Source organism: Vombatus ursinus, unplaced genomic scaffold, assembly GCF_900497805.2.
Source record: "Vombatus ursinus unplaced genomic scaffold, bare-nosed wombat genome assembly UNPS02011767.1, whole genome shotgun sequence".
NCBI classification, from domain to species: Eukaryota; Metazoa; Chordata; class Mammalia; order Diprotodontia; family Vombatidae; genus Vombatus; species Vombatus ursinus.
Genome location: NW_020951545.1, coordinates 4,305,969 through 4,329,942, shown reverse-complemented (window position 1 = coordinate 4,329,942; position 23,974 = coordinate 4,305,969). Strand labels below are relative to the sequence as shown.

Sequence of the window (23,974 nt, the reverse complement as noted above, 5' to 3'; positions counted from 1 at the left end):
GTAGAAATTACTTCAATAAGTTGGGGACATAATTCTTAAGAGTAACCCCAAATACACACATACTCCTTCACATGACTTTACTTTTCTATCTAGTTGAGCCTTAAGATGAATTTGTATAGATCTCCTTTCTCCAAAGGATCAGAGGGAAAGTGAGGGGAAGTATTATTTATAATGCTTACTCCTTTACTTGCCCAAAAGAAGAGAAGGAAAAAGTAAGTAAGAATTACTTGCTGTTCTTCTGATCACTGGAGTTGAAAGGTAAATAAGAACACTGCATCCTTATATCTGCCATCTCTTCATTCTAGTTAGGTCACATGTAATTATCTCTGTTCTTAGGAGACTCTTAATATCTTAAGCTGCTCTACTTCCTGAAGACTGAAGGTGAAATCAACCCTTGTATCATGCTTTTTATTATGCTAGGTCTTGAGGGTCATAGTGAGTATTGCCCCTTTGTAATGGACATGACAGTTTTCAATCAAGGAGGTCTAACGTTATTAACAACAGAAAGTTACTTCCTCACATGAGCCCTTGCTGGCCCTTTAACTGAAGTCTCTTATTATGGCAGTTTTGAGTTGAGTAGAAGCATATTATTGTACCTTCCACCAGCTCTCCCCCTTTTCCCCATTCTTAAACAAGGAGAAGATAATGCAATGTCAATTGATAATTACTATATTACTATGAAGGATAATTAAGCAAGTAGGCTCCTAACATCACTGTGCTGTTTATATTTTTTAAAAAATTCTATTTGAATCTACAGAGTTGATTTGAGGCAGAACTTTTTATTTCTGTTCTATACAATAAATCTATTTATTGCTTACTTAAGCTATATTCCTCCTAAGCTCTCCCACATTTACTTTTCATAGTTTATCTGTCAAGATCTCTGGGATGGATTTGACCAAAGACTTTGAGACGTACTTACAAGGAAATTTGCCTTAAACAAAAGTGATTTTTTCCCCCATATCAACTATCTGAAACTACTTATTACTTTTGTAACCATGAAAACTATTTATCCTCTCTGCATGTCAGTTTCTTTATTTGTCAAATGGAATGGGTATAAGTAGGTGATCTCTAAGCTCCCTCCCAACTTAAAATACTGAAAGTTCTCAACTTTCTTCACAAATATCAGGCAAATTTTCCATTTCCTTGATTTCATTAATTTTTTTTAAGTCCCAATCCTTTGAATGAGAATGTGAGGATTTTTTAATGTTTACTATCAAAATTTCCAAAGGAGCAAGTTAAATATATTTCCTATTTTCAAGGGACATGGTAATGCAGTACAATTGAGCTGTTTTTTCCTGTTTGTTTCTCTCATCTCCCAGAAAAACTGTCCCTATCTTCTCACACTGATCAATTTAGGACTTTTCCCATTTAATAGCTACCATTTATCTGCCACTTTGATATTTTTAAATTGCTTTACATATGTTATCTCATTTGTTCCTTCTAACAGGCCTATTATCACCTCATTTTGTAGATGGGAAAACCAAGATTCATGGGAGCTAAAGGACTTGTCTATGGTCACTTGGCTAGTTTGCATCTGAGATAGTATTTGAACTCCAATTGAAGCACTCTTATCTGAGATGCTACCTGGGTGTCACGTTTGGAGCTATTTAATTAATTTCATTAATTAATTGAATTTAATTAATTTCAAATGTTAAGGGTTTTTTTTTGTTGTTGTTGTTATTGTTCAGTCATTTTCAGTTGTGTCCAACTCTTCATGACCCCCATATGAGGTTTTTTTGGCAGGGATGCTAGAGTGGTTTGCCATTTCCTTCTCCAGCTCATTTTACAGATGAGGAAACTAAAGCAAACAGGGCTAGGTGACTTGCCCAGGGTCACACATGGATAGCTAATAAGTGTATGAAGCCAGATTTGAACTCAGGAAGCTAATTCTTCCTGACTGCAGGCTAGGCTAGCTGCCTGTTAAGGGTTAGGATTTGTTTTTAGTCTCCAAATTTGAAAGGAGCTTCAGGTCGGTTCTTTAGATGATTCTCATATCCCAATGACTGCTCATCCTAATTATTTACAAATGAAGGCTTTCCCAATTTCCTTTCAAAGTAAATTCATCCTAGAGGAAAGCTCATGAAATAGGTTGTTTCTTGAGATCCTTTGCGGTCCAATGATTCTGTAATTATGGATTAATTACTTTGAATGAAAAACTATTTCTAGAATACCAAGAGCTAATAAAAATGAAGCTTATGAATCTGTTTGGAAGCCTTATGGTTAATTCAATCATGTCCTTTAGATATCATTAAAGAACAGTAAAATGGGACTTGATGGCAATATTACCAATATTCAGTTTAAGGGAATCTTAGATAGCAGGCATGTTCCACCAAACATTGTTAATTGGATCTGTGAAAATGTGATTTTATAACAGACTATTGCAGAGCACAATTACCTCCATAGGATCACAGTTTTTTCTTTTTTTAATGAATAAATGAGAAAGCGTTTATTAAACACTTACTATGTGCAAAGCATGAAGATACAAATAGAAGAGTAAGACAGTCCCTGTGGAGGACACAATACATATAGGAGGTTTCATCTGCTAGTTAAGTGGGAAGGCCTCATGGGCTTTAGAATTAAGCAACAAAGTAGATAGTAATGCATCTTCTTCAAAGTTATTTACATGGATAAAATTGTATCCATTTCCATTGTTGGTCCTTTAATGGTACCAAGGACTTGGTCGTAAGAACTTTCTTTTCCAGGTCTTCAGTAGTTGTGGTTGCTAAAGGAAAAAAACACAGGGTCTATAGAAATAGTTGTCAAGTCACATCTCCACAAGGATTGATTTTCTGGATGATGGCTGTGGGGGCTGGGATAGAAGCAGCATGGTGGTTTGAAGTGAACCTTGTACTTTCAGAGTTCTTGGGCTTAGGTTCCTTGAGCTATCTCCATTGGGATTTGAGGGGAGTTGGCAGTCAAAGACAGTGACAGTGGTTTGATTGTGAGGTTTTTATGCCCTAGTACATGGTTGACTTTTGTGTAAGTGCCGTGTACTGCCGAGAAAAAAGCATATTCCTTTCTATCCCCCTTCAATTTTCTCCAAAAGTCTACCATATCTAACTTTTCTAAAATACTATTCACCTCCTTAACTTCTTTCTTGTTTATTTTGTGGTTTGATTTGTCTAGTTCAGAGAGGGGGAGGTTGAAGTCCTACACTGGTATAGTTTTACTGTCTGTTTCTTCCTGTGACTCCCTGAACTTCTCCTCTAAGAATTCGTATGTTATACCACTTGGTGCATATATATTTAGCAATGATATTACTTCATTGTCTATGGTGCAGGATGTAGTTTCCTTCCTTATCTCTTTTAATAAGTTCTATTTTTGCTTTTACTTTGTCTGAGATCAAGATTGCTACCTCTGCTTTTCTTTACTTCAGCTGAAGCATAATATATTCTACTCCAGCCTTTTACCTTCACCCTGTGTATATCCGTCTGTTTCAAATGTTTCCTGTAAACAACATATTGTAGGATTATGGTTTTTAATCCATTCTGCTCTCCATTTCTATTTTATGGGAGAATTCATCCCATTCACATTCACAGTTATGATTACTATCTGTGTCTTTCTCTCCATCCTATTTCCCCCATTTATACTTTTCTCTCTCCTTTCTCTTTTTCCCTCCTCACTAGTGTTTGCTTTTGACCACTGCCTCTCTCAGTCTGCCCTTCCTTCTATTAGCTCCCTCCCTTTCCTTCCCCTTTACTCTTACTACTTCTTCCCTCCCTTCTATCCACCCTCCCTTTTCTTTCCCTTTTCCCTCCTACTGCTCATAGGGCAAGTTAGATTTCTATACCTAACTGATTTTGTTATTCCGTCTTTGAGCCAAATCTGATGAGAGTAATGTTCTAACAATGCTCATCTCCCTCCCTTCTTTCCCTCTACTGTAATAGGTTTTTGTGCCTTTTCCTTTAATGTAATTTATCCTTGTCTGACTCCTCCTTTCCTTTTCTCCCAGTATAATCCCTTAATTAGATCAGATTAATCCACTTACTTAGATCCATTTAACCCACTTAGACTATTTTATCATTAAATCAAAGTCAACTTCTTCCCATCCCCTTTGTCTATGTATCCCCCTTTTAAGTGATGTAGTAACAATACAGTTCTCAAGTGTCATCTTCCCTTGTAGGGATGGAAATAGTTTGCCCTTATTAATAACATGTTGTTGTTTTTTTTCTGTCCTGTTTTACCTTTTTATGTCTCTCCTGAGTCTTATATTTAAAGATCAAATTTTCTGTTGAGTTCTGGTCTGTTCATCAGGAAGGTTTGGAAGTCCCCTATTTCGTTGAATGTCCGACTCCTTCCCTGAAAGATTATGCTCACTTTTACTGGGTAGTTGATCCTTGGTTGTAATCCAAGCTCCTTTGCTTTATGGAATATTGTATTCCATGCCCTACAATCTTGATCTTTTAATGTAGAAGCTGCAAGGTCCTGCTTAATCCTGACTGTGGTTCCATGATGTTTAAATTGTTTCTTTTTGGCTCCTTGCAGTATTTTCTCTTTGGAATTTTGGGTTTTGGCTACTATATTCCTTGGTGTTTTCAACTTGGGATCTCTTTCAGGAAGTGATCAGTGGATTCTTTTGAATTTTTACCCTCTGATTCTAGGACCTCAGGGCAGTTTTCCTTGATAATTTCTTGAAAGATGCTGTCTAGGATCTTTTTTTCATCATGGTTATCAGGTAGACCAGTAATTTTTAAATTGTCTCTCCTGAATCTATTTTCCAGGTCAGTTGTTTTACCAATGAGGTATTTTACATTTTCATCTTTTTTCATTCTTTTATTTCTGTTTGACTGATTCTTGTTCTCTCATAGAGTCATTAGCTTCCACTTGCCCAATTCTAATTTTTAATGAATTGTTTTCTTCTATTAGATTTTTTACCTTTTTTCCATTTGGCCCATTTTTCTTTTTAAGGAGTTCTCCTCTGTGAGTTTTTGTGCCTTCTTTTTCATTTGGTCAATTCTGCTTTTTAAGGAGTTGTTTTCTTCATTGTACTTTTTTTTTTTTCATTTGACCAATTGTATTTTTTAAGGGCTTGTTTTCAACAGTTAATTTTTGGCCTTCCTTTTCCAAGCCTTTTCTCTTACATACCTCTTATTTCTTTTCCCAGTTTTTCTTCTACTTCTTTTATTTGACTTTTAAAATCCTTCTTGAGCTCTTCCAGGAAGGCTTTTTGGGCTTGAGACCAGCTCATATTCCCTTTTGAGTTTTTGGATGTGGGTATATTGATAGTGTTGTCCTCTCCTGAATTTCTGCCTTGATCTTCCCTGTCATCATAATAAGAATCTATGGTCACTGTATGTTTCTTTTTGCTCATGGTGTTTGCTTATTTCCTGACTTTAAAAAAAAAAAATGAGCTCTCCTGCTGGAGAGTGGGGGACACTGACCCAAGCTTCTTATGCTGGAGGCCCAGGGCCTGGTCACTGGCTTTGTGTGTTGGGGCCTCAGGTACTGGCAGTTAGAGGCTGTAGGGTTCTGACAGCTTACCTGGTATTGGGCTGGAATCAGCACCACTGGAGATCTAGGGATAGGGGTGGGGAATCTGGCCCCTGGAGGACACCTGCTCACCTTCTGCTCCTTTCTTTGGCTCCTGCTTACCTAAGCCTTGCACTCCTTTCTTTGGCTCCTGCTCACCTGGGACTTGCACGGGGTTGTTTCACTGCTGCAGGATGTCTCTCAGCCTGGAACTTCCCTCTTGGAGTTTTGCTTCCCTGAGTTTTGCTGAGGCACTGGGAGACTTGGCTGTTGTGAAATACCATGGCATGTGGTGGTTTTCTGAGTTGATTTCTGCTGGTTCCTCTCCCCATACTGAGGCATTTGGGGGTCCTGCTGTTGGTGCTTGCCTGCTCCACCACCCTGGAATTCAGGATCTCTCCCTGGTATGCTGAGGTGGAGCTTTCCACTAGCTTGCTGGGACACCTCCCGTTTGTACTGCTTCCCCTCCCCCAGAGTGAGAGAGGCCTTTCCCATTAATCCCCCAAGCTTCCTGGGCTATAAGACTGCTGCACTCCATCTTTCTGCTGGTTCAGCTGTTCCAGCTGTTCCAGGGTTTTTACAGGGGGGTGATATTTTCTGGGCTTTCAGAGGTCAATAAGGGAGGGTGAGTGCAACTTCCTTCTTATTCCACCATCTTGGCTCCCAGAAGCAGAACTCCAGGATCTCAGTTTTAAAATGGAGGTGCGATCCTGGACAGCCAAATTCAAGAGAGAAAAACTTAAAATCAGTCTTTAGAGCAGCAGTTCTTAACCTGGGATCTGTGAACTGAAAAAAAAATCCTATGTATTTTATTTTTTGCACTTAAAAACATTTTGAGAAAGGGTCAATGGGATTTACAAGACTGCCAAAGGGATCTATGGGACAGCTAGGTGGCATTATGGATAGAATATTGTATCTGGAGTCAGGACATATTTAGCCTTAGACACTTAGCAAATATATGACTCTGAGCAAGTCATTTAACCTCTAGGATTAAAGGGGATAGTAATAGCATTTGCCTTCTGGGATTGCTGTGAGGATAAAATGAGATATTTTCAAATATCTGAAGTGCTATTTAAATTGCAAGCTATTATTATTAGTATAGTCACAAAAATGGCTAAGAATCTCTGTTTTAGTAGGAATATGGTTACCCATTAGGAAATTGAGGGACATATTCTGCTGGTTGGAGCCCTTTTGAAATATTCCTAAGGTATGGAGACCTTGCATCTCAAGTCATCAGAGGAAATCATGGCTGATGAGCAGCAAGTAGAGGAGAACTTTTGACTTAACCTGGATAGTGAAGTACTAGAGAGATAGTATGGGAGAGAGGCAGATAAAGGAGGTGGAGGAGAAACATGGATGAATTTGGACTCCTGAGGGAGTGATGAGAAAAGCATTTGCTGATACTGAGGGGAGAGGTCACAGGATCCAGTGACCTCTTTGAAAGGAGATGAGTAGTAGGGCTCTTTCCTTCTTAAGAGTCTGCCAACTTTTAATTTAATAACTAGAGATGATGAATTTCAGATGAGTCTGGACTTTGAGTTTAACAAAAAAACTTAAATCTAGCTTCCACACCTTGGAAAAGCATCATCTGTTTCTTCATAGGAACAAAGCAATGGAAAAGTACTGAGCCCCAGTGCATTTCACTGAAGAAGAGGGAAATTGGTTAGAACTAAATCCTATGGGTTCAGGAAACAAATTTTCCCTTCCTCCCTTCAAGAAACTATAGGGAGTAGAGAAACTAAGGGGAAATGCCTATGAACTTCCCAATGTTTTCCTAGGCCTGACAGAATGGTGAATTATATAACTGATTTGAACTGGATGCTGAATCTGAGCCAGGATAGTTTATAGGGTTTGGCCAAACTACTATATAAAAGTTTCACAATTCAGGTTAGAGTTTGGTTATAATTTATCAATTATTCCACTGGGTTGTTTGGTCTAGTTTTATGCAGAATATGTCTGTATCTCAAAAGCTGTTCATTAGAATTTTGTGTGTATAATATGCCATGTGGAAAGAACTTCTAGTCCAACAATGGACTTTTCCATTATACCAAACATGAATAATATTATCTTTGAATATGAAAAATATGTATGTTAGCTTACATGGCACCAAAAGATAATTTCATTGTACATGTCAAAAGATCATGTAAGTGTCATTTAGCCATTTATCACTGTAAAATTATGAATCAGCATTAATTAATTGCTTTGTTAATCTAAAAAAATGAATTAAAACCCTGCTTTTCAATGAGGCTTGCTGTTGTAAAGGGTATATATAACAGTCCAATACCACTGATAGAATTTTATAAATATTTAATAGCCAAATGTTATGAAACTTTTACAAATACCAGTAGAAAGTATTTCATATGTGTGGTTATAAAAGAAAAGAAGAGGAGAAAGAAGGAGAAAAAGAGGGAAAAGTTGAAGACCAGAAGAACAGATAGAACAGAAGCGATACCCATTTTTGTAGTGTTTTATAGTTTTCAAACCACTTTTAGGTACATTATCATACTCAGAACAATTGCTTAAGATATACAGTTCAGGTATTATGGTATCCATTTCACAGAAAAGGCAAATGATTCTTAGGGCAGTTAACATGGTTTGTCCAAGGTCAAACAGCTAACAAGTGGAGAACCAAGACATCAAAAGATATTGAATGAATGAATAAGCATTTGTTAGGCACTTCATATATGCTAGGAAATATCCTAGGTATTAAGGCTACAAATCCAAAAATGAGATTGTCCCTGTCATCAAGTATTTTAGATATGCAAGCATTCTAATTGGGGAGAAAAATACATTTAGGGGAGTGGTGTCCAAGGAAGAGAGTTTGTGCCACAAGGATGGCAAATTGAGCCATAGAGTAGTAAGGTGATATGCCCTGATATGCAAAAATGATGATATTGTTGATTTAATTACCAGCTCTAGTGCAGTAGGTAGGAAATGGTGGTGGGGAGGGGGAAGGTTTATGTCTGTGAGGTGGCAGGACATATGGTAGGATATTTTTGCAGTTCTGCAAAGGAAGGGGGAAAATAACAAGTGGGGTTATTTTGTGTGTAGTCTTTTGGGGTTCAGCTAATCCCTCATGCTCCATTTGCTTGGAGATATGATTGATGAATATACACAAGCATCAGCCACTGCAACAATGCCTTTGTAGAGAACTACCACAGAGGAATAGCTGGGACTGTTGTGTACAGGGAGCCAAAAGTAGCAATGCAGTCTCCATTGATAACCAACTGTACTTCCTCAATGTGATCAGTGTCCTTGATCAAACTGTTGCTACATGTGAGTCAGAGCTTGGTATTCAGCAGCTTTGTGTTGACAAACAACCTCAATAACTATGTTCCTGTGTGTTTCTGTCCTTGCGTCCCTGTAGATCTATGCCTACGTCTTTGAAAACATCAAGTCGGTTCAATTAGAGGCACTGCTGCTGTCCTTGCTGAGCATCGTGGTGCTTGTTCTCGTTAAAGAGCTCAATGAACAGTTTAAAAGGAAAATTAAAGTTGTCCTTCCTGTCGATTTAGTTTTGGTAAGTAGGAAATCAATATTAGGATTTCTGAAGTACAAAGCTCACAGTTGTTTGAGGAATCTGCCAACGCTTACCATGTTGTCTATGGTTACCCACAGCCACGTCTGCCTCTCATTAAAGGCAGGACTAATTTGCATGGCTATCCATTAATGTAAGAACAGGAAACAGTTTGAGTAAATAATTAAAAAAAGAAGTCACATATGTTTCCAATTTTTAAAGCATTGTTCATATGTTTGTGATTTCTCACATAAGTACAAGAACATATAGCCTAAGATGTTGTACTGTGAGACTCTTTTGAGGGCTATACTTGAAAGGTTGTAGGCATGATTCTTCATAAAGCAGTGTGAAGATGGTGTTGAAAATCTCTGACTGGTATTTTACTGAGCTGGTATATAGATGTCATGGCTAATGTCTAAGAAACTGGCAAATAGTTATAAATGATCGACAAATTAAAATTTGTCAATGGGGCCCATGTTGGCACTAATTATATTTATATAATGGGGTTTTATCTTTGGTGTCTGCTGTGTTAATCAGGGACTGTTAGCATAATAAGGTGGTGTTTGTGGAATCTGGTAAAGGGTCCAGATTGTTCGAATGTTTAATATTTACTTCTAAGAACATTTGCTTTTTTTTTAAAAAAAAAAGTATTTTGGGGTTTGAAAAGCCTTAAATGACCACAGTTTAAAATAAACTATTAGGTCAAGAAGTTTCAATGCTAGCAAGGTCTCCCAGTTCATTGATTGCTAATTAACATTAGCTGATTAATAAACATTTAGTCTCAACATGTGTATTGGGAGTGATCATTTACTTCATTATGATATCGCTTCATAAAGTCAATACTTTATAGAAATTCCATTAATTTGTAAAACTAGAGAGTAGTATATACATGCTAGCCCCTTTTCATCACTCCTTCATCTTCCTCAACTCTTTTCATTCTGACTTCCACTGCTACCACTCCACTGAAACTTCTCTCTCCAAGGTCACTTGCAGGCCTCCTAATCATCAAATCCAATGGTGTTTTTCCCCTAGTCTCATACTCCTTGCCGTTTCTGAAACATTTTACTCTGTGGACAACTCCCACATTCTTGATACTCTCCCTGTCTGAGTTTTTGTGACACTGTACTCTCATCATTCTCCTCTTATCTCTCTGTCTCTATTCAATTTCTCATCTTCTAACTGACCCTTAAACATGGGTATTGCCCAGTGTTCTATCCTAGAATCTCTTCTCTTTTTCTCTCTACACTCTTGTTTCTTTGTTGATTTCATTCTCTCCCATGGTTTCAGTGATCACCTTTATTCAAATCACTCTCTCCCCTCAATTTTTGGAGATCCCTGCTTAGATGATCTACTGGCATCTTAAACTCAACATATTTAAAACTTAACTTGTCATCTTACTCCACTAACTCTGCCATTCCCCTACCTTCTATATCCTTGTTAATGGATTCACCATTTACATTACCATTAGGAGTAACCAATGGGCTTCAAACCCATCAGTGAATTAGGGGGATGTCTATCTCAAGCATGTGAAAGACTTTCCCTGGTGGAATGGGAGGATAAGAACAATTTGTTCCAAATGGCCATGAAAGCAACTGAAGCAGGTACTGTGGAACACTTAGAGCTTATTGAGACATACAAGATGCCAAGGTCATCTACTGCATCTGGGCCTTTTCTAGTCATCCTGACTTTTGTCCTGCTATTGGACTTCTGATGATTCTGCAAGAAAGAGTTGAGACTGACGTGCAACTGCCTCACTTAAATCCAATTCACTTGCAAGTCAAGACATCTCCCTGTGATGTCATTGGTCCTCTTCAAAAACAAAGGATGAACAACAACAACAATAGATTCACCATATTTCAGGTTCCTCAAACTCACAATCTCAGAAGATCTTTGAATCTTCCCTCTCATTCACTCCACAGATTTAATAGTTTGCTAAGTCTTGTCATTTCTGCCTCTAAAATGTCTTTCACATCTTGTCCTTCTTTTCCAGTCTACACACCAGGCAAATCATACTCTTTACTGTTCCTTGTTCTCAGATGAATGGTGCAGTGGATACAATGCTAGGCCTGGAGTCAGAGAAACCTGATTACAAATCGGTCCTCAGATACTTACTAGCTATGTGACCATGGGCAAGTCACTTAATATCTGTTTGCTAAATAGAGATAATAAGAGCACTTACCTTGCAGAATTGTGAGAATCAAATGTAATAGTATTTGTAAAAAGTACTAGCACAGTGCCTGACAGGGGCTATATGAATGCTTATTCCCTTCACTTCCCCTGTCTTTTGCCTTTGCCCATTTTCAGTTTTTTAAAAAAAGTATCACCTCCCTCCCCAATTTCTGTCTATTATTGTGATGTCCATCCCTTCCTCCAATTCCCAAATACCCAGTTCAGATGCTGCCTTTTCCAAAATGCCTTATCTGACCCCTCTTCCTTCCTTTCTCATCTGTACCTCCAGATTAGAGAGATGCTATGGAGTAGAGTAGAAAGAGCACCTACTCTGGAGTGAGAGGACTTGGGTTCCAATCTTACTTTTGGTGCTTTCTATTTGTGTAACCTTAGGCAAATTATTTCATCTCCCTAAGCTCGTGTTTCTTTATCTGTAGAATGAGGGGTTTGGATTAGATGGCCCTGTCTGGTCGTTTCCAGCTCTAGATTTATGACCCTGTGATTTCTCTACTTTCCGCTCTCTCATAGCAGTTCTCTTGGTTCTCCTTTATCCTTATTAGATTCTGCTTTATATCATCTTATTTGCCCTTTCCTAACTTCCATGATTAAGCTGTGAGCTCCTTGAAGTAAGAAGTTACTGCATCGTTTTTTATCTCTCTAGCATCTGTCACAGTGCCATACACATAGTAGGTGGTTAATATATGTTTGTTGATTTGAAAACTAGCAGTTAGGAAAATTGTCCTTACAAAATGTATTTTGGTTAGGTGTTTCATAGAAAGATGATTTACCCCCCCCCCCCCCATATCTCTAAGATAGAAAAGCACTAAGGCTATTTGGACTCACCTAATATATACATGCGTTTATGGCAATTCTCAATATTATTTATTCTTCTTTATTTTTCTTTAAAATATCCAGATGGAGAAATAAAGTACCTCTCAGATATGTAAGATCCATTATTAGTCAATAAACATTTTTTAAGTGCCTACTAGGTGCTAGATACTGTGCTAAGCAGTGGGGCTATAAAGAAAGGCAAAAGACAGTCTCCGACCTCAAGAAGAAGAGCTTACATTCTAATAAATGAATAAATTTTAATAAATTAAAAAAAAGCTTAAGGGAATGGGGAGGTTAAGGGACAAAGAGTGCCTGGCATGGGGCAGGAGATGACTATTCTAGGCCCTCTTTAAATGGAAGACGGGGAGGAGCTCTCTCATGTCTACCTGAGACTCACTTTCCACTTCTGTAGAGTGAATATAATAGTACTTGATCTGCCCACCTTAGAGGTTCTTGTAAGGATAAAACAATACGTGTGAAAGTCAACAAGTCAAGTCAGTCGGCGTTTATTAAGCACTTAATTATGCTAAGCATGAGAAACATGAATTGAAGTAAAAAGGAAGTCAGTCCCTGCTCTCAAGGAGCTTACATTCAAATGGAGGTGGGTGGCAATACTTCACTTAAAAGGAAGCTTAAAAACCAGGGGCTAGGGTAGAAGAAAGAAGTTGAGAGAGTCAAGAGTGGGCTCAGAGAGGAATGAAGGAGGAATGAAGGTTTTAAAAGCAACTGATCAGAGGAAAAAGCCAGAGGGTTCTTCCACAATTCTTATTAGAATTGTATAGCTGGAAGGAATCTATTCTATCCTCTTCATCTACATATAAGGAAACTGAGACCCAGAGAGTTCAAAAGAGTTACCCAGTGTCACACAGGTCATTAACAGAAGAGGAAACCCTATCTCCCAGTTGCCAGACCAGTGCTTTCTGCTTTGCTGCCTTCTTTAAGGCCCATCTGGAGAGAAACAACTATGTAACTTACAGTAGACCAAAGCCAGATGCAAATACAGTTTTTATAAATGCTTTTTTGGAGATGGATATGATTTTATTATATTCTTGTGGAATCCAAAAAGGAAATTCACAACAAACAAAAGGGATGCCCATCCCTTTTAAATATAATAAAGATTGTTATTATTGTGGAATTGTAGAGAACCTTGTTCATATTTGTGTGTAAAGAATATTGAAAATTGAATAGTTAGGTTGTACTGATTGCAAAAGATCTGACATGCTGTCTCACACATGAGACACTGAAGTGATAAGGATGAGTCACTATGTATGGGAGGCCAATTCAGTAGCTCAGGTTAGGTTAACTCAGTATCTTAACTATGACTTCTGCTGCATGTATTAGAGATATAATAGTTGACAGAGCCTCACATCTATGGAGCATCGCCTTTTGTAAGGCAAAATGTAATTTCTTTAACTTGGGACAAGCTTTTCATGATTTTTAATTATAGTCCAATAAAATTCATTGATTGAGTTTCCATCAGTGTCAATACGGTTATAATTAAAGCTGAGGTAAGGATATATTATAAGGCACATTCTCAGTACTGTTTTTTGTTTGCTTTTTAAACAGTGGAGCTGCTATTATCATGAATTATTGAATGCCTGCTTTGCAATGTAGTATGTTTTGTTTTATTTTGATTTGTTTTGTGATTAAAAAAGAACACTCTCCTAGTGCTATAGGAGTTTATAATATTAAAGATAACACAAAGAAGACAAATCTAAAGTGACACGTAGAAAATTCGTAATCCTTTTTTCAAAGGTTAGCCAGTTCTTTGAACAAATTTCTAGATGTCTGCCCAGCTTCTCATTAAATAACTAAAACTCTCCAGTGATCAGTAGATTTCAGATGATACCTCTGTTGAAAAATATTTTTCTAAGTTAATAGTTTTCTTATTTAATGAGGTAGCTATAATAATGAGCAGCTTAAAACACACGCAAAAATGCCACTGTCAGATAGAATGCTGAGCTGAAAGGGCTAGTGGACTTGCCTGGATAGTATCTCTTATTCTTAAAAACTGGATTTGGAGAGAGAGCACTGAATTAAAATTTAAGCTCTGTTCTTCCAACCTTTGTCACCAAATCATATAATCTCTCTTAGACTCGGTTTCCTCATTTGTAAAATTGAGATGTTGGATTAGGTGATCTCATGAAGTCCCTTTCAGTGCCCAGTCTATGGTCTTTTCTTTCCATGCCATGTACATCTCCAGTAGCTTTTGAATGTGATGACTATAGAATGTGTGGTACACTTTAAATAAAACAGGAGTTTTTTAACCTGGGATTTGCAGACTGTGGATAGATTTCAGGAGATCTGTGAACTGGTTTAGAAAATAATATATCTTTACTTTCGCCAACCTTTGGTTTCCTTTGTAATCCTATCTATTTCATTTTATGCATTTGAAAACATTATTCTGACATAGGAGTCCATAGGTTTTACCAGATTGTTAAAGGAGTCTATGACACAAAAAAAGGTTAAAAACCCCTCATATAGAACTTATCCTCATTGTGCCACTTTAGTACCTGTTTGATTTTGGGCAAGATACCTAACTTCTCATAGCCTTGGCTTAATCATCTACAAGATGAGGCTGTCTGCCTCTCAGAGTTGTTGAGGGGGGAGAGAGGGTCAGGTCTGTAAATTTCAAAGTGCTATAGAAATGAGTTGCAATTACTATACATAGGATTTAATAAACAAAAATTGGTGGTACTATTTTCAGGCACAGTAGGGTTAACTACAAATCAACTGTGTTGATTTTTCCTTGATTTAGAAGATTCCTTTTTTCTCAACGAATCTTAATATCTACATAGCAACTATGTTCTTCTTAAAAATACAAGGAAATATAAAAATGTTTACTTTTAAGCTGGTTATTGAGTGTCTGTGAAGCCTTTAATATTTCTTTTTTATTTAATCAAATAGATTATTGCTGCATCATTTGCTTGCTATTGTGTCAACATGGAATACACCTATGGATTGGATGTTGTGGGACATATTCCAGATGGGTAATGTGTTCTTTCTTTGCTAATGTTTGCCATTTCTTTCTTTTTTTTTTTCAAGCTAGATTTTATTATTTCAGAAATAAGTACACCATATCTCTCCAGTGGATAAATTAGCTATTTCTGGATAGCTGGTGAGTAAACACACATCTTTCCAGAAATAGTAATTGTATCATTGCAATAATTTTACAGACTCAATTTCATTCATTAAAAAACTTCCAAAAATAATTTATTCTGTATCATAACTTTTCAAGCTTTACTTAGAAGGAATTTGTTTCTAAATTAATAATGGATTGAGGGGGACAATCTGTGGAAAAATTAACATGAATAAAAAAATATTTTATGAAGACAGAACTAATTCGGCCTCTAATTTTAGCATTTATTGGGGAGGGATGCAGTAACATTGCTCTCTGATAGTGTTGGAAAGGAAAACGATTCCACATCCTAAATGACAAACAGGATCTTTTTAAAAAATAAAGCCCCAGTCTTTGTCCTATGTTGAAAAAGCCACATCTGTATGTATCAATGCACTTACTGTAGCAAGGTTGGAATAGGTAACCTATTTGATACTTTTGAAGCTTTAAGTTTAAAGCAAAATATGTCTCAAAATAAATGGTTCTAGATGATTCAGAGACAGAACTTACAAATATAAACTATGATAGGAATACTTGGCAGAGGTTAACATTTTGAGACTCAGTGGATTGCTAAAGTGCCTTTTCTGTACTTGAAATACGAGTATTATATTGATATTCCAAAGGTATTGTTACAAAGATACTTGGCTGTCTTTTTAGGATAGATGTTTCACCTGAAAATATCAGGTTGTGCTAATTATGTTAAAGACAACTGCACACTAATAACTAAACCTGATAAACCCTATCTATTGCCTGTTAGGAAGTGGCAATCACTTAAACACTCTTACAGCCAAATCTAAAACTAGAGACAGGTCCTCTACATCAATCTTGAGGCTCTCTCGTACACAGTTGACTCCTTTTTGGATGGCAATAAAAGTCTTTGTTAAATAATGTTATAAAACAAGTAAAAATCTGGACAACCAACAGAATGTTGAAACAAAGTGGTAATACTGAAAAGTTTGTTCCTTTTCCCTTAGCAATTACTCAAAGATAAAAACTGGAAAGTTTATGTGCTTATTTAAGCAAGAGAAGTGCTGAATTTATTCGCAAGAAAGGTAGAACTTGAAGCATCACATTATACTGGAATATCTTAACTATGCTGAAGTGGCTCTGAACTTCTGACTTCAACCGAAGCTGCTTGTACAAGAAATGATTTAATAAATACACGTACCAAGAACACAAGCAAGAGTATTAGATTTGGTTTGGATGGATCAAAATGCAATCAGTTCATTTTTTTTTTTTTTGCTCTCAGTGACTAGCGTAGTGGCTACTTGCATAAAGATATTTAGTGTATCCATATAGATTCCCATCATTGAGTTAATGGGGTCATGTCTTTCTGTGCCATGCATTGGCCCTCCTTCTGCATGCCTGATGACTTGTTGGGTAACATATAGAAGGAACATTGCTAAAAAGAACTAATCTATCATATGTTGCCACAGAATAAAGACCAGCACCAAGTGGAGTAGTAGGTGATAGAAACACAGATCCCAGAGAAGAAACAGAAATAACACCCAGACCCACTCCCAGTGGTGCTCCCATGTTTAGAAATTTTTCACTTGGGGCACACATGGCTACAATAGAGAGGCCACCCACAATGCTTGCTGTATACCAAAGAGCTTTGAGGATCAGAGGGCCATCAAACAAAGTCAGAAGGGCCACCACTGTACTCATGACACCATAATGGAACATCCAAGCAAGATGTTTTAGGCCTGGGCTTCGTTCATACAATATTGATTGAACCAGCATCCCAGCTCCAATCACAGCTGCAAAAGTTCCTCCAGTTGTTAAAACAGGTGATTGGCTAACTGCTAAGGCAGACAATGCTGTTAAACCTACACTCCCTATGAAACATATAGGTGGCATGAATTTTATCACACACTGTGGCCAAGTTACTGCTTTTTCAATAGCTCCAGTCTCATTTGACATTCCCACACCATAGAAGCAGAATGCTCCAAGGCCAATAGCATCTCCTCCAGCAACAAACCATCTTCCCATCTGATCAATTTTAAACATTCATTCTGCTGATGGTTTGAATGCTGCTTCCTTAATTTCTTGGCCAGTTTTTCCACGTCAGACCCCAATTCTTGATTTGGTGGCATAGCCCCTACTGGATCACAAGAACTATTGATTTGTCTTTAGAATGGAGTTTCTCAGAACAGGAGAGGTTCTGGGTGAGTGCTGGGTGGAGAATCCTGGAAGGTAGGGTCAGGGTCTGGAGACACACAAACCATGCTGCCAGCTGATATTGCAACAGGTTCACTGATTATTTCTGAAATGCTCACCCTGCTGGTCAGCTCAACAGCCCATCTGGCCTCCTGATCTGGCCAAAGGTACAAACACTGGACCCTCTGCCCTGCCCTTCTCCTCCACCTCCACCCTGTTTGCCATTTATTTCAAAAGTGATTTCGATAGCTCAAAAAGAAAGAACTTCTGAATTTAAAAAAAACTTGGAAATGTGTCACATTTTTTATTCCAAACTGGGTAGGCCAGGAGAAAACATCTGTAAATGCTTGATTCTATGTAAGAAAAACAATACTCATTCCAAAGGAGTAATATAATGAATGTTTAAGCACTATATTCTCAAAATTGGAAGGGACCTCAGAAGCATGTAGTCCAACCTATATGTGGAAAAGAATCTCCTCTATAGCATATGTGACCTCTTTAGCAGTCATCCAGCCTCTGTTTGAAGACCTCCAATGAGGGGGGAACTCATTAGCTACCAGGACAACCTAGTCCACTTTTAAGACTTTGTTTCTATTTCTGCTCTCTGTGGCCTAATAGAACAATTATGATTGAGTGAGTGGTCAGCTCTTCAGATACCCAAAGATAGCTGTCATGCTCCTCCTACCTTACCTTAAGACTTCTTTTCTCTGGGGAAAAATATCCCCAGCTCCTTCAAATAGTTTATAGACTATCAAGCGAGAAAAGTAATACTGCACATGGGGTTTTAAACTACCTTTTTATCACTGCCTTACCTTTGTATTTATTTTAACACATGTATTTATATTATAGCTGGTATGTTGACCTATTGGATACTGTATGGGAGTACAGATCTATGTCATTTTCTTTCAGCAGTGTGACGTGTACTTTCATCAGTCTGAAGAGCTCTACCAATTCAAATTGGCAATTTCTTTTATAATTTAGTCTTAGGAAATTGCTTGATCATTGAGATGTTAAGTGACTTAACTTTAGTCATGAAGACAGTATGTTTTAGAAAGCCAAACTCTTGTTTTGTTTGGAATCCATTCATCAATCAGTTTTGCATCCACTTACATATACTGCCATCTAGCCCACATCTTTCCATCTTGTCTACAAGGATTTTTTTTTAAATGCTTTCCTGAAATCCAGACATACTGTCTATAATATTCTCCTGATTGAGTCAACTAATCTTGTCAAAAAAGGAAATGAGGTTAGTATAGTATGAATCCTTCTTATTAAACTCATGCTGGCTCTTAATGATAACTAACTGCTTTCTTTTCCAAATACTCACAAACTATCTTCTTGATAATATTCTTTTGATTTTTGCCAAGAATGGAAATCAACTATGCCAGCCTAGAGTTTAAAAAAATCTACCTTTTGCTCTTTTGGGAGGAAATTAGGACATTTGTCTGTCTTTAGTCTTGTGGCACCTCTACTTCATGATTTTTCACAGATCATCAGTAGTGTTTTGAAGTTCGAACCTACTGGTTCTTTTAGTAGCCTGATATGTAGCTTATCTAGGTTACTGAGTCAACATTACCCAAAATCTGGTAAATTTATCTAATGGTGCTCTTTTAACATCATTTTTTTTGGATATCAAATCTGTTATCTTTTTTATTCTATCTTTGCTTTTCTGAAAATTGTTCTTTGAGAAAACATAAGGGAATAGTTTTGCTTTCTCTCTATCTTCTGTTCCTATCATACTTCACTCCTACTCTCCCTCACCTTTTAAAAAGGTGACTCTTGCCTCCAACATAGCTTAAAATTACTTTCTGTTGTTATTGGCACTAATCATCAGCATTAGCTTTTTGTTGTTGTTGTTGTTTTTTGTTTTAAGCACCACTTACAGGATGCTGTCACTTGCTAATATTCATTCTCAATTAGCAGTCTTTGCTTCCATCTCCTGTACAAATACTTTAAAATCCAAGTTGGTCAATGAGTTATATGCATTTATATCATTCTCTTTATGGCGTTTTTCTATCTTCAGAATCATATGTGTTTGGGTTATCAGAGTTTTAAGAGCAATACTACTCTTGTGCCAAAATCCCTTATAGAAATTTAAGCCATGATGTCTTACCTGTTCTTTGTCTGAACTCTTTGAAATCCGTCCTAAAAATTTTGTTTTTATGTCATTTCTACTCAGCTTTCACTTCCTTAACCTATTATGAAATACTAAATGGAGTGGTAACCTCCTTCTAAGGCTCTCATTATTTATTCTTGAAAAACCAGTTTTTCCTGTTTGGTTTAGTTCCATATATATATATATACACACACATATATATGTGTATATATATATATATGTATACACACACACACATACATATATACATATACATATATACATATATACACATATATATACACATACACATATATATTTACATTTTAAGGAATTGGATTATAATTAAGACAAGTCAAGAATTTATGGACTATCTTTGCTTTTAGCAAAGAAGGAATTAAAGTAGATCTCTAGATGGTGTATCCTGGCAAATTTTGTTGTATTTTTTCAAATTCATCCATTTTCTACTTTTGGCTCATCAATCTGTAGCATATATATACCTATCCCATTATCACTTCTGTTGCGTCTTCCATTGATTCTCATCCAAATGCTTTCTATCATATTTACCTAATCAAGCCCTTGTAAATTCCTTATGAGTATGTATTCTTAATATATAATACATTCTACCACTTCTATTAAATAAGGTATAACTTTCAGTAACAATATTCCAGTTATAAGTCACATTATACCTTAGTAGATACCAAATCTCAAAGATACCTTTAAAGTAAAATTCTCTGCTTTGGATTAAGATTTCTCTTTCACCTAATTTATTACTCAGAGAATGTTCATTCATATATAGATATCTGATGCTACAGGTTTTATTATTGCCTTTCTTTTGGCATGCTGTTTCTTATGAATTATTAGTTTATTCTTTAATTTTCCTTATGTTATGTCTACTACTGTTTGTGGTTTCAGATCTGGCATACACATCCACATCCACACAGTTTCTTGTCTCTCCCTATATTTTCAGTTTTAAGGCCTCTTGATAAAATTTGAATGACAACAAATTGTACTTCTTTTTTTTTTTTTTTTTTTGTCTAGGCAGTGGGGTTAAGTGACTTGCCCAAGGTCACTCAGCTAGTAAGTGTTATGTGTCTGAGGTCAGATTTGAACTCAGGTCGTCCTGAATCCAGGGCCAGTGCTCTATCCACTATGCTGCCTAGCTGCCCCTACAAACTTTACTTCTTAAAGGTACTCTATTATTGTCCTAGAGCTAATTGCCAGTACCTAGTAAGTACTTGGAATATAGTGACCGCTTAACCAGTGCTTGTTGATTGATTGTGATATTCCTATATTTTAAGCCATGTCGCTGAAATCCAAATCCCATTCCAAGACATCTTGAGACTACGACATCATAGATTTGAACTCAGAGGGAATATGAGAGATCATTTAGTATTATCTCTATCTTTCATAGATATGGAAACTGAGACCATCTTTTTAACTAACTTTTTGCTTTCAGAATTTAGCTATTTCCCTCCCCCCAATTTGCAATTGTGATGAAAACACCACCTATGCCACTAGTGGCTTAAGTTCCTTGCCTATGACTTCCTGTTCTTTACCAGTGATTTCTAGCTTCTTTCTAGTTGCATAATTTGTCCCCATTTTAATCACCATGTATAGGTGTCCATCATCAGGTCTGAGAAAACTTGAGACTTTTTTTCCTGGCTAGGATACATTCTTTGTGTAGTTAGCATACCTCCCTATTGTTCATGATGAGTTGATAGATACCTGCCTTGGTATTCATCATCTAGGTGGTGCAGTGGATAGAGTGCCAGGCCTGAAGTCAGGAAGACTCATCTTCCCAAGCTCAAATCTGGCCTCAGACATTTGCTAACTGTGTGACCCTAGGCAAGTCACTTAGCCCTGTTGTCCTTAGTTCCTCATCTATAAAATGATCTGGAGAAGGAAATGGCAAAACCATTCCAGTATTTTCGACAGGAAAACCTCAAATGGGATCACAGAGTGTCAGACATGACCAAACAACAACAGCAATGCTTTGAGTTCAAAATAATTATTTCATTTAAGACTTAAAATAACAGTGGATTAAATAAGGAGATGTACACCATGAGATAGAGCATTTTAGTATTCAAAAGAAGGAATAAAGTTCAAATTAACCTGTGTAAATATTTTGGAAGGTTTAAATTACAACAGAAAACAACAACATGGAATTGCTACTCTTCAGATAAAACCAAACAAACAACAAATTAGAAATTCCTATAGTGTGAGAATTTTTGTGATTTAACCATCATATCATGGACATAAATGCTTTTTAATAATAATTATTTATATTTATATAGCACTTTCTAACTTACAAAATGGTCCCATATACTTCATCTCATTTGATCCTCACAAGAACCCTCCGATGTAGGCATTATCCCCATGTTATGGTGAGAATATAGGGCAGCTAGGAGGTGCAGTGGATAGAGCACTGGGCCTGGAACTATGGGAAGACTCCTCTTCATGAGTTCAAATCCGGCCTCAGACATTTAGTAGTTATGTGCCCCTAGGCAAGCCACTTAACCCTGTTTGCTTCAGTTTCTTCATCTATAAATAATGAGCTGGAGAAGGAAATGGCAAACCACTCCAGTATCTCTGCCAAGAAAACCCCAATGGAGTCACAAAAAGTTGGGACACAACTGGAAAACGACGTAACAACAACAATAGGTGAGAAAACTGAAGCCCAGAGAGTTTCAAAGAACCTCTCAAGATCTTCCAGCTGGTAGGTGGCAGAACCAGAATTATAACACACATCTGCTGGATCCTCCCCACCCTTCCTCACTTAGAGACTTGTCAAGGCTTGGCTTGGGTGCCATTTCCTTCATAAGACTTTTTCTAATCCTTCTTCCTTCCTTCCCAATTGTTAGTACCCACCTGCCCATGGAAGTACTTTGCATAGACTTTGTACTTACTTATCTGTGTACAGATTATGTTCTCTCTGTAAAATATAAACTCCTTAAGGTCAGGGACTGTTTATAGTTTTTTGTCTCAGTATCTCTAGTGCCTAAGAGAATGTCTTACACATAAGTAGGTACTTTAGGACTGCATATTGATTTGTAGTTTGAGCTACAATGTAGTTTCTTCATGCCCCTTCTCTATCACAAAAATAAGTTTAAATCAAGAAAATAGTTTTTGAGGACAATACTACTTAAGTTTCTCATGGTAATATATTTTAATTGCCTTCTGTAAGCCACAAGACCATTATGCAAATTGATTTGATTAGAAGGAATTGCTGGATTTAAACTGTGGTTAATGATAACAATATGTTTTTTTCTTTCTGCAGAATTCCTTCACCCAGGGCACCTCCAATGAATATTCTTTCAGAAGTTGTCACTGAAGCATTTGGAGTTGCACTAGTTGGCTATGTAGCCTCATTAGCCCTTGCCCAAGGTTCTGCCAAAAAATTCAAATATTCAGTTGATGACAACCAGGTAAAGTACTTCTCACCCTGCAGATATCCCAAACCAGAACTCATCCTCTTTCCCCAAAATCCTGTCCCTGCTCCTAATTGCCTTATTTGTATTAATGACTTACATCAGGAGTTTCAGACTTGTAACCTGAAAAACTCTTGAGTAGTTTTCTAAGTCAGTATGTTTCTGATAGGAGGGGCATTTAGCCCTTTACTCTCAACAAGGTGATGCCCTCCTAACTCTCCAGCCTTATTTCAGATATTCCCCTTTATTCTTACCGTATCTCAGCATGGAATGCCCATCCCCAACTTCTTTACCAGTTGAATTCCTACTCAGGCCTTAAGGCACCAATCAAACCCTGTCTCTTTCTCAACCACTAGTGTGGCCACCTTCTTCCTATGGACTCTCGTGGTGTCTTCTCTGTACCTCTCTCACATGACACTTTGTAATGTACTCCCTACTCTAAGGTGAGCTCTGAGAGGCAGATGCCAAGCCCCTAGGTGGGCTTAGCCCAGGGCATTACACATAGTAAGTTGTTGCTCAGGGAATGTTTATTCAATTGAATTGAACTGTGTGTCTTGTTTCCAGCTATAAGTACAGTTACAATCAGGAGACGTTTTTCCAGCAGGCTGTCGAGGGACAGTTCTGACTCCAGATTAAGGCTGAAACCTTCAGATATTTCCCTAAACATAAAGTCCTGACTCTAGCATTGCTCTTTGAAAAGTGGTCCCCCAATGCTATTTACAGAGGTTGTTAATGTGTCTTTAACTGGTTTCCTGTGACTGGTAAGTTGCATATTCTCTTTTTAACTTTGCAGGAGTTTTTGGCTCATGGCCTCAGCAATGTCATTCCTTCCTTTTTCTTTTGTATACCGAGTGCTGCAGCAATGGGGAGAACAGCAGGCCTCTATAGCACTGGATCAAAGACACAGGTAACCTAACAGGAGGAAAGAGAGACAACAGTGTCCTGTGTTGGGACCTGTAACCTGGGGATTTGATTTAATGTGCCACAAACATTTAGTCAGTTTAATTCCGTGAGCATTTATTAAGTGCCCACTATGTACAAGGGACACTGTGCCAGTCCTGCCCTCAAGGGGCTTATATTCTGCTGGGAGAGGGCATAGCACATGTGCATAAAGGTAAATATAAACTGCATACAAAATCATACAAACTAATTTCAAGAGGAGAGTGTTGACAATTGGTTAGGTT

The 23,974-nt window shown here is 37.4% G+C and overlaps 1 protein-coding gene and 1 pseudogene across 2 annotated transcripts in view; one reads left to right on the top strand and one right to left on the bottom strand.

The window, feature by feature from the left end:
• Positions 1-23,974, top strand: part of SLC26A7 (solute carrier family 26 member 7) — a 274,022-nt gene that overhangs the window by 188,250 nt on the left and 61,798 nt on the right. For both annotated transcript variants that reach the window (XM_027856958.1, XM_027856959.1), the window contains exons 6-9: positions 8,837-8,989; positions 14,894-14,976; positions 22,640-22,787; positions 23,584-23,697. In XM_027856958.1, coding sequence (XP_027712759.1) covers positions 8,837-8,989; positions 14,894-14,976; positions 22,640-22,787; positions 23,584-23,697 — 498 coding nt within the window. The remainder of the gene's footprint in view (positions 1-8,836; positions 8,990-14,893; positions 14,977-22,639; positions 22,788-23,583; positions 23,698-23,974) is intronic.
• Positions 16,313-18,386, bottom strand: LOC114039292 (annotated as a pseudogene).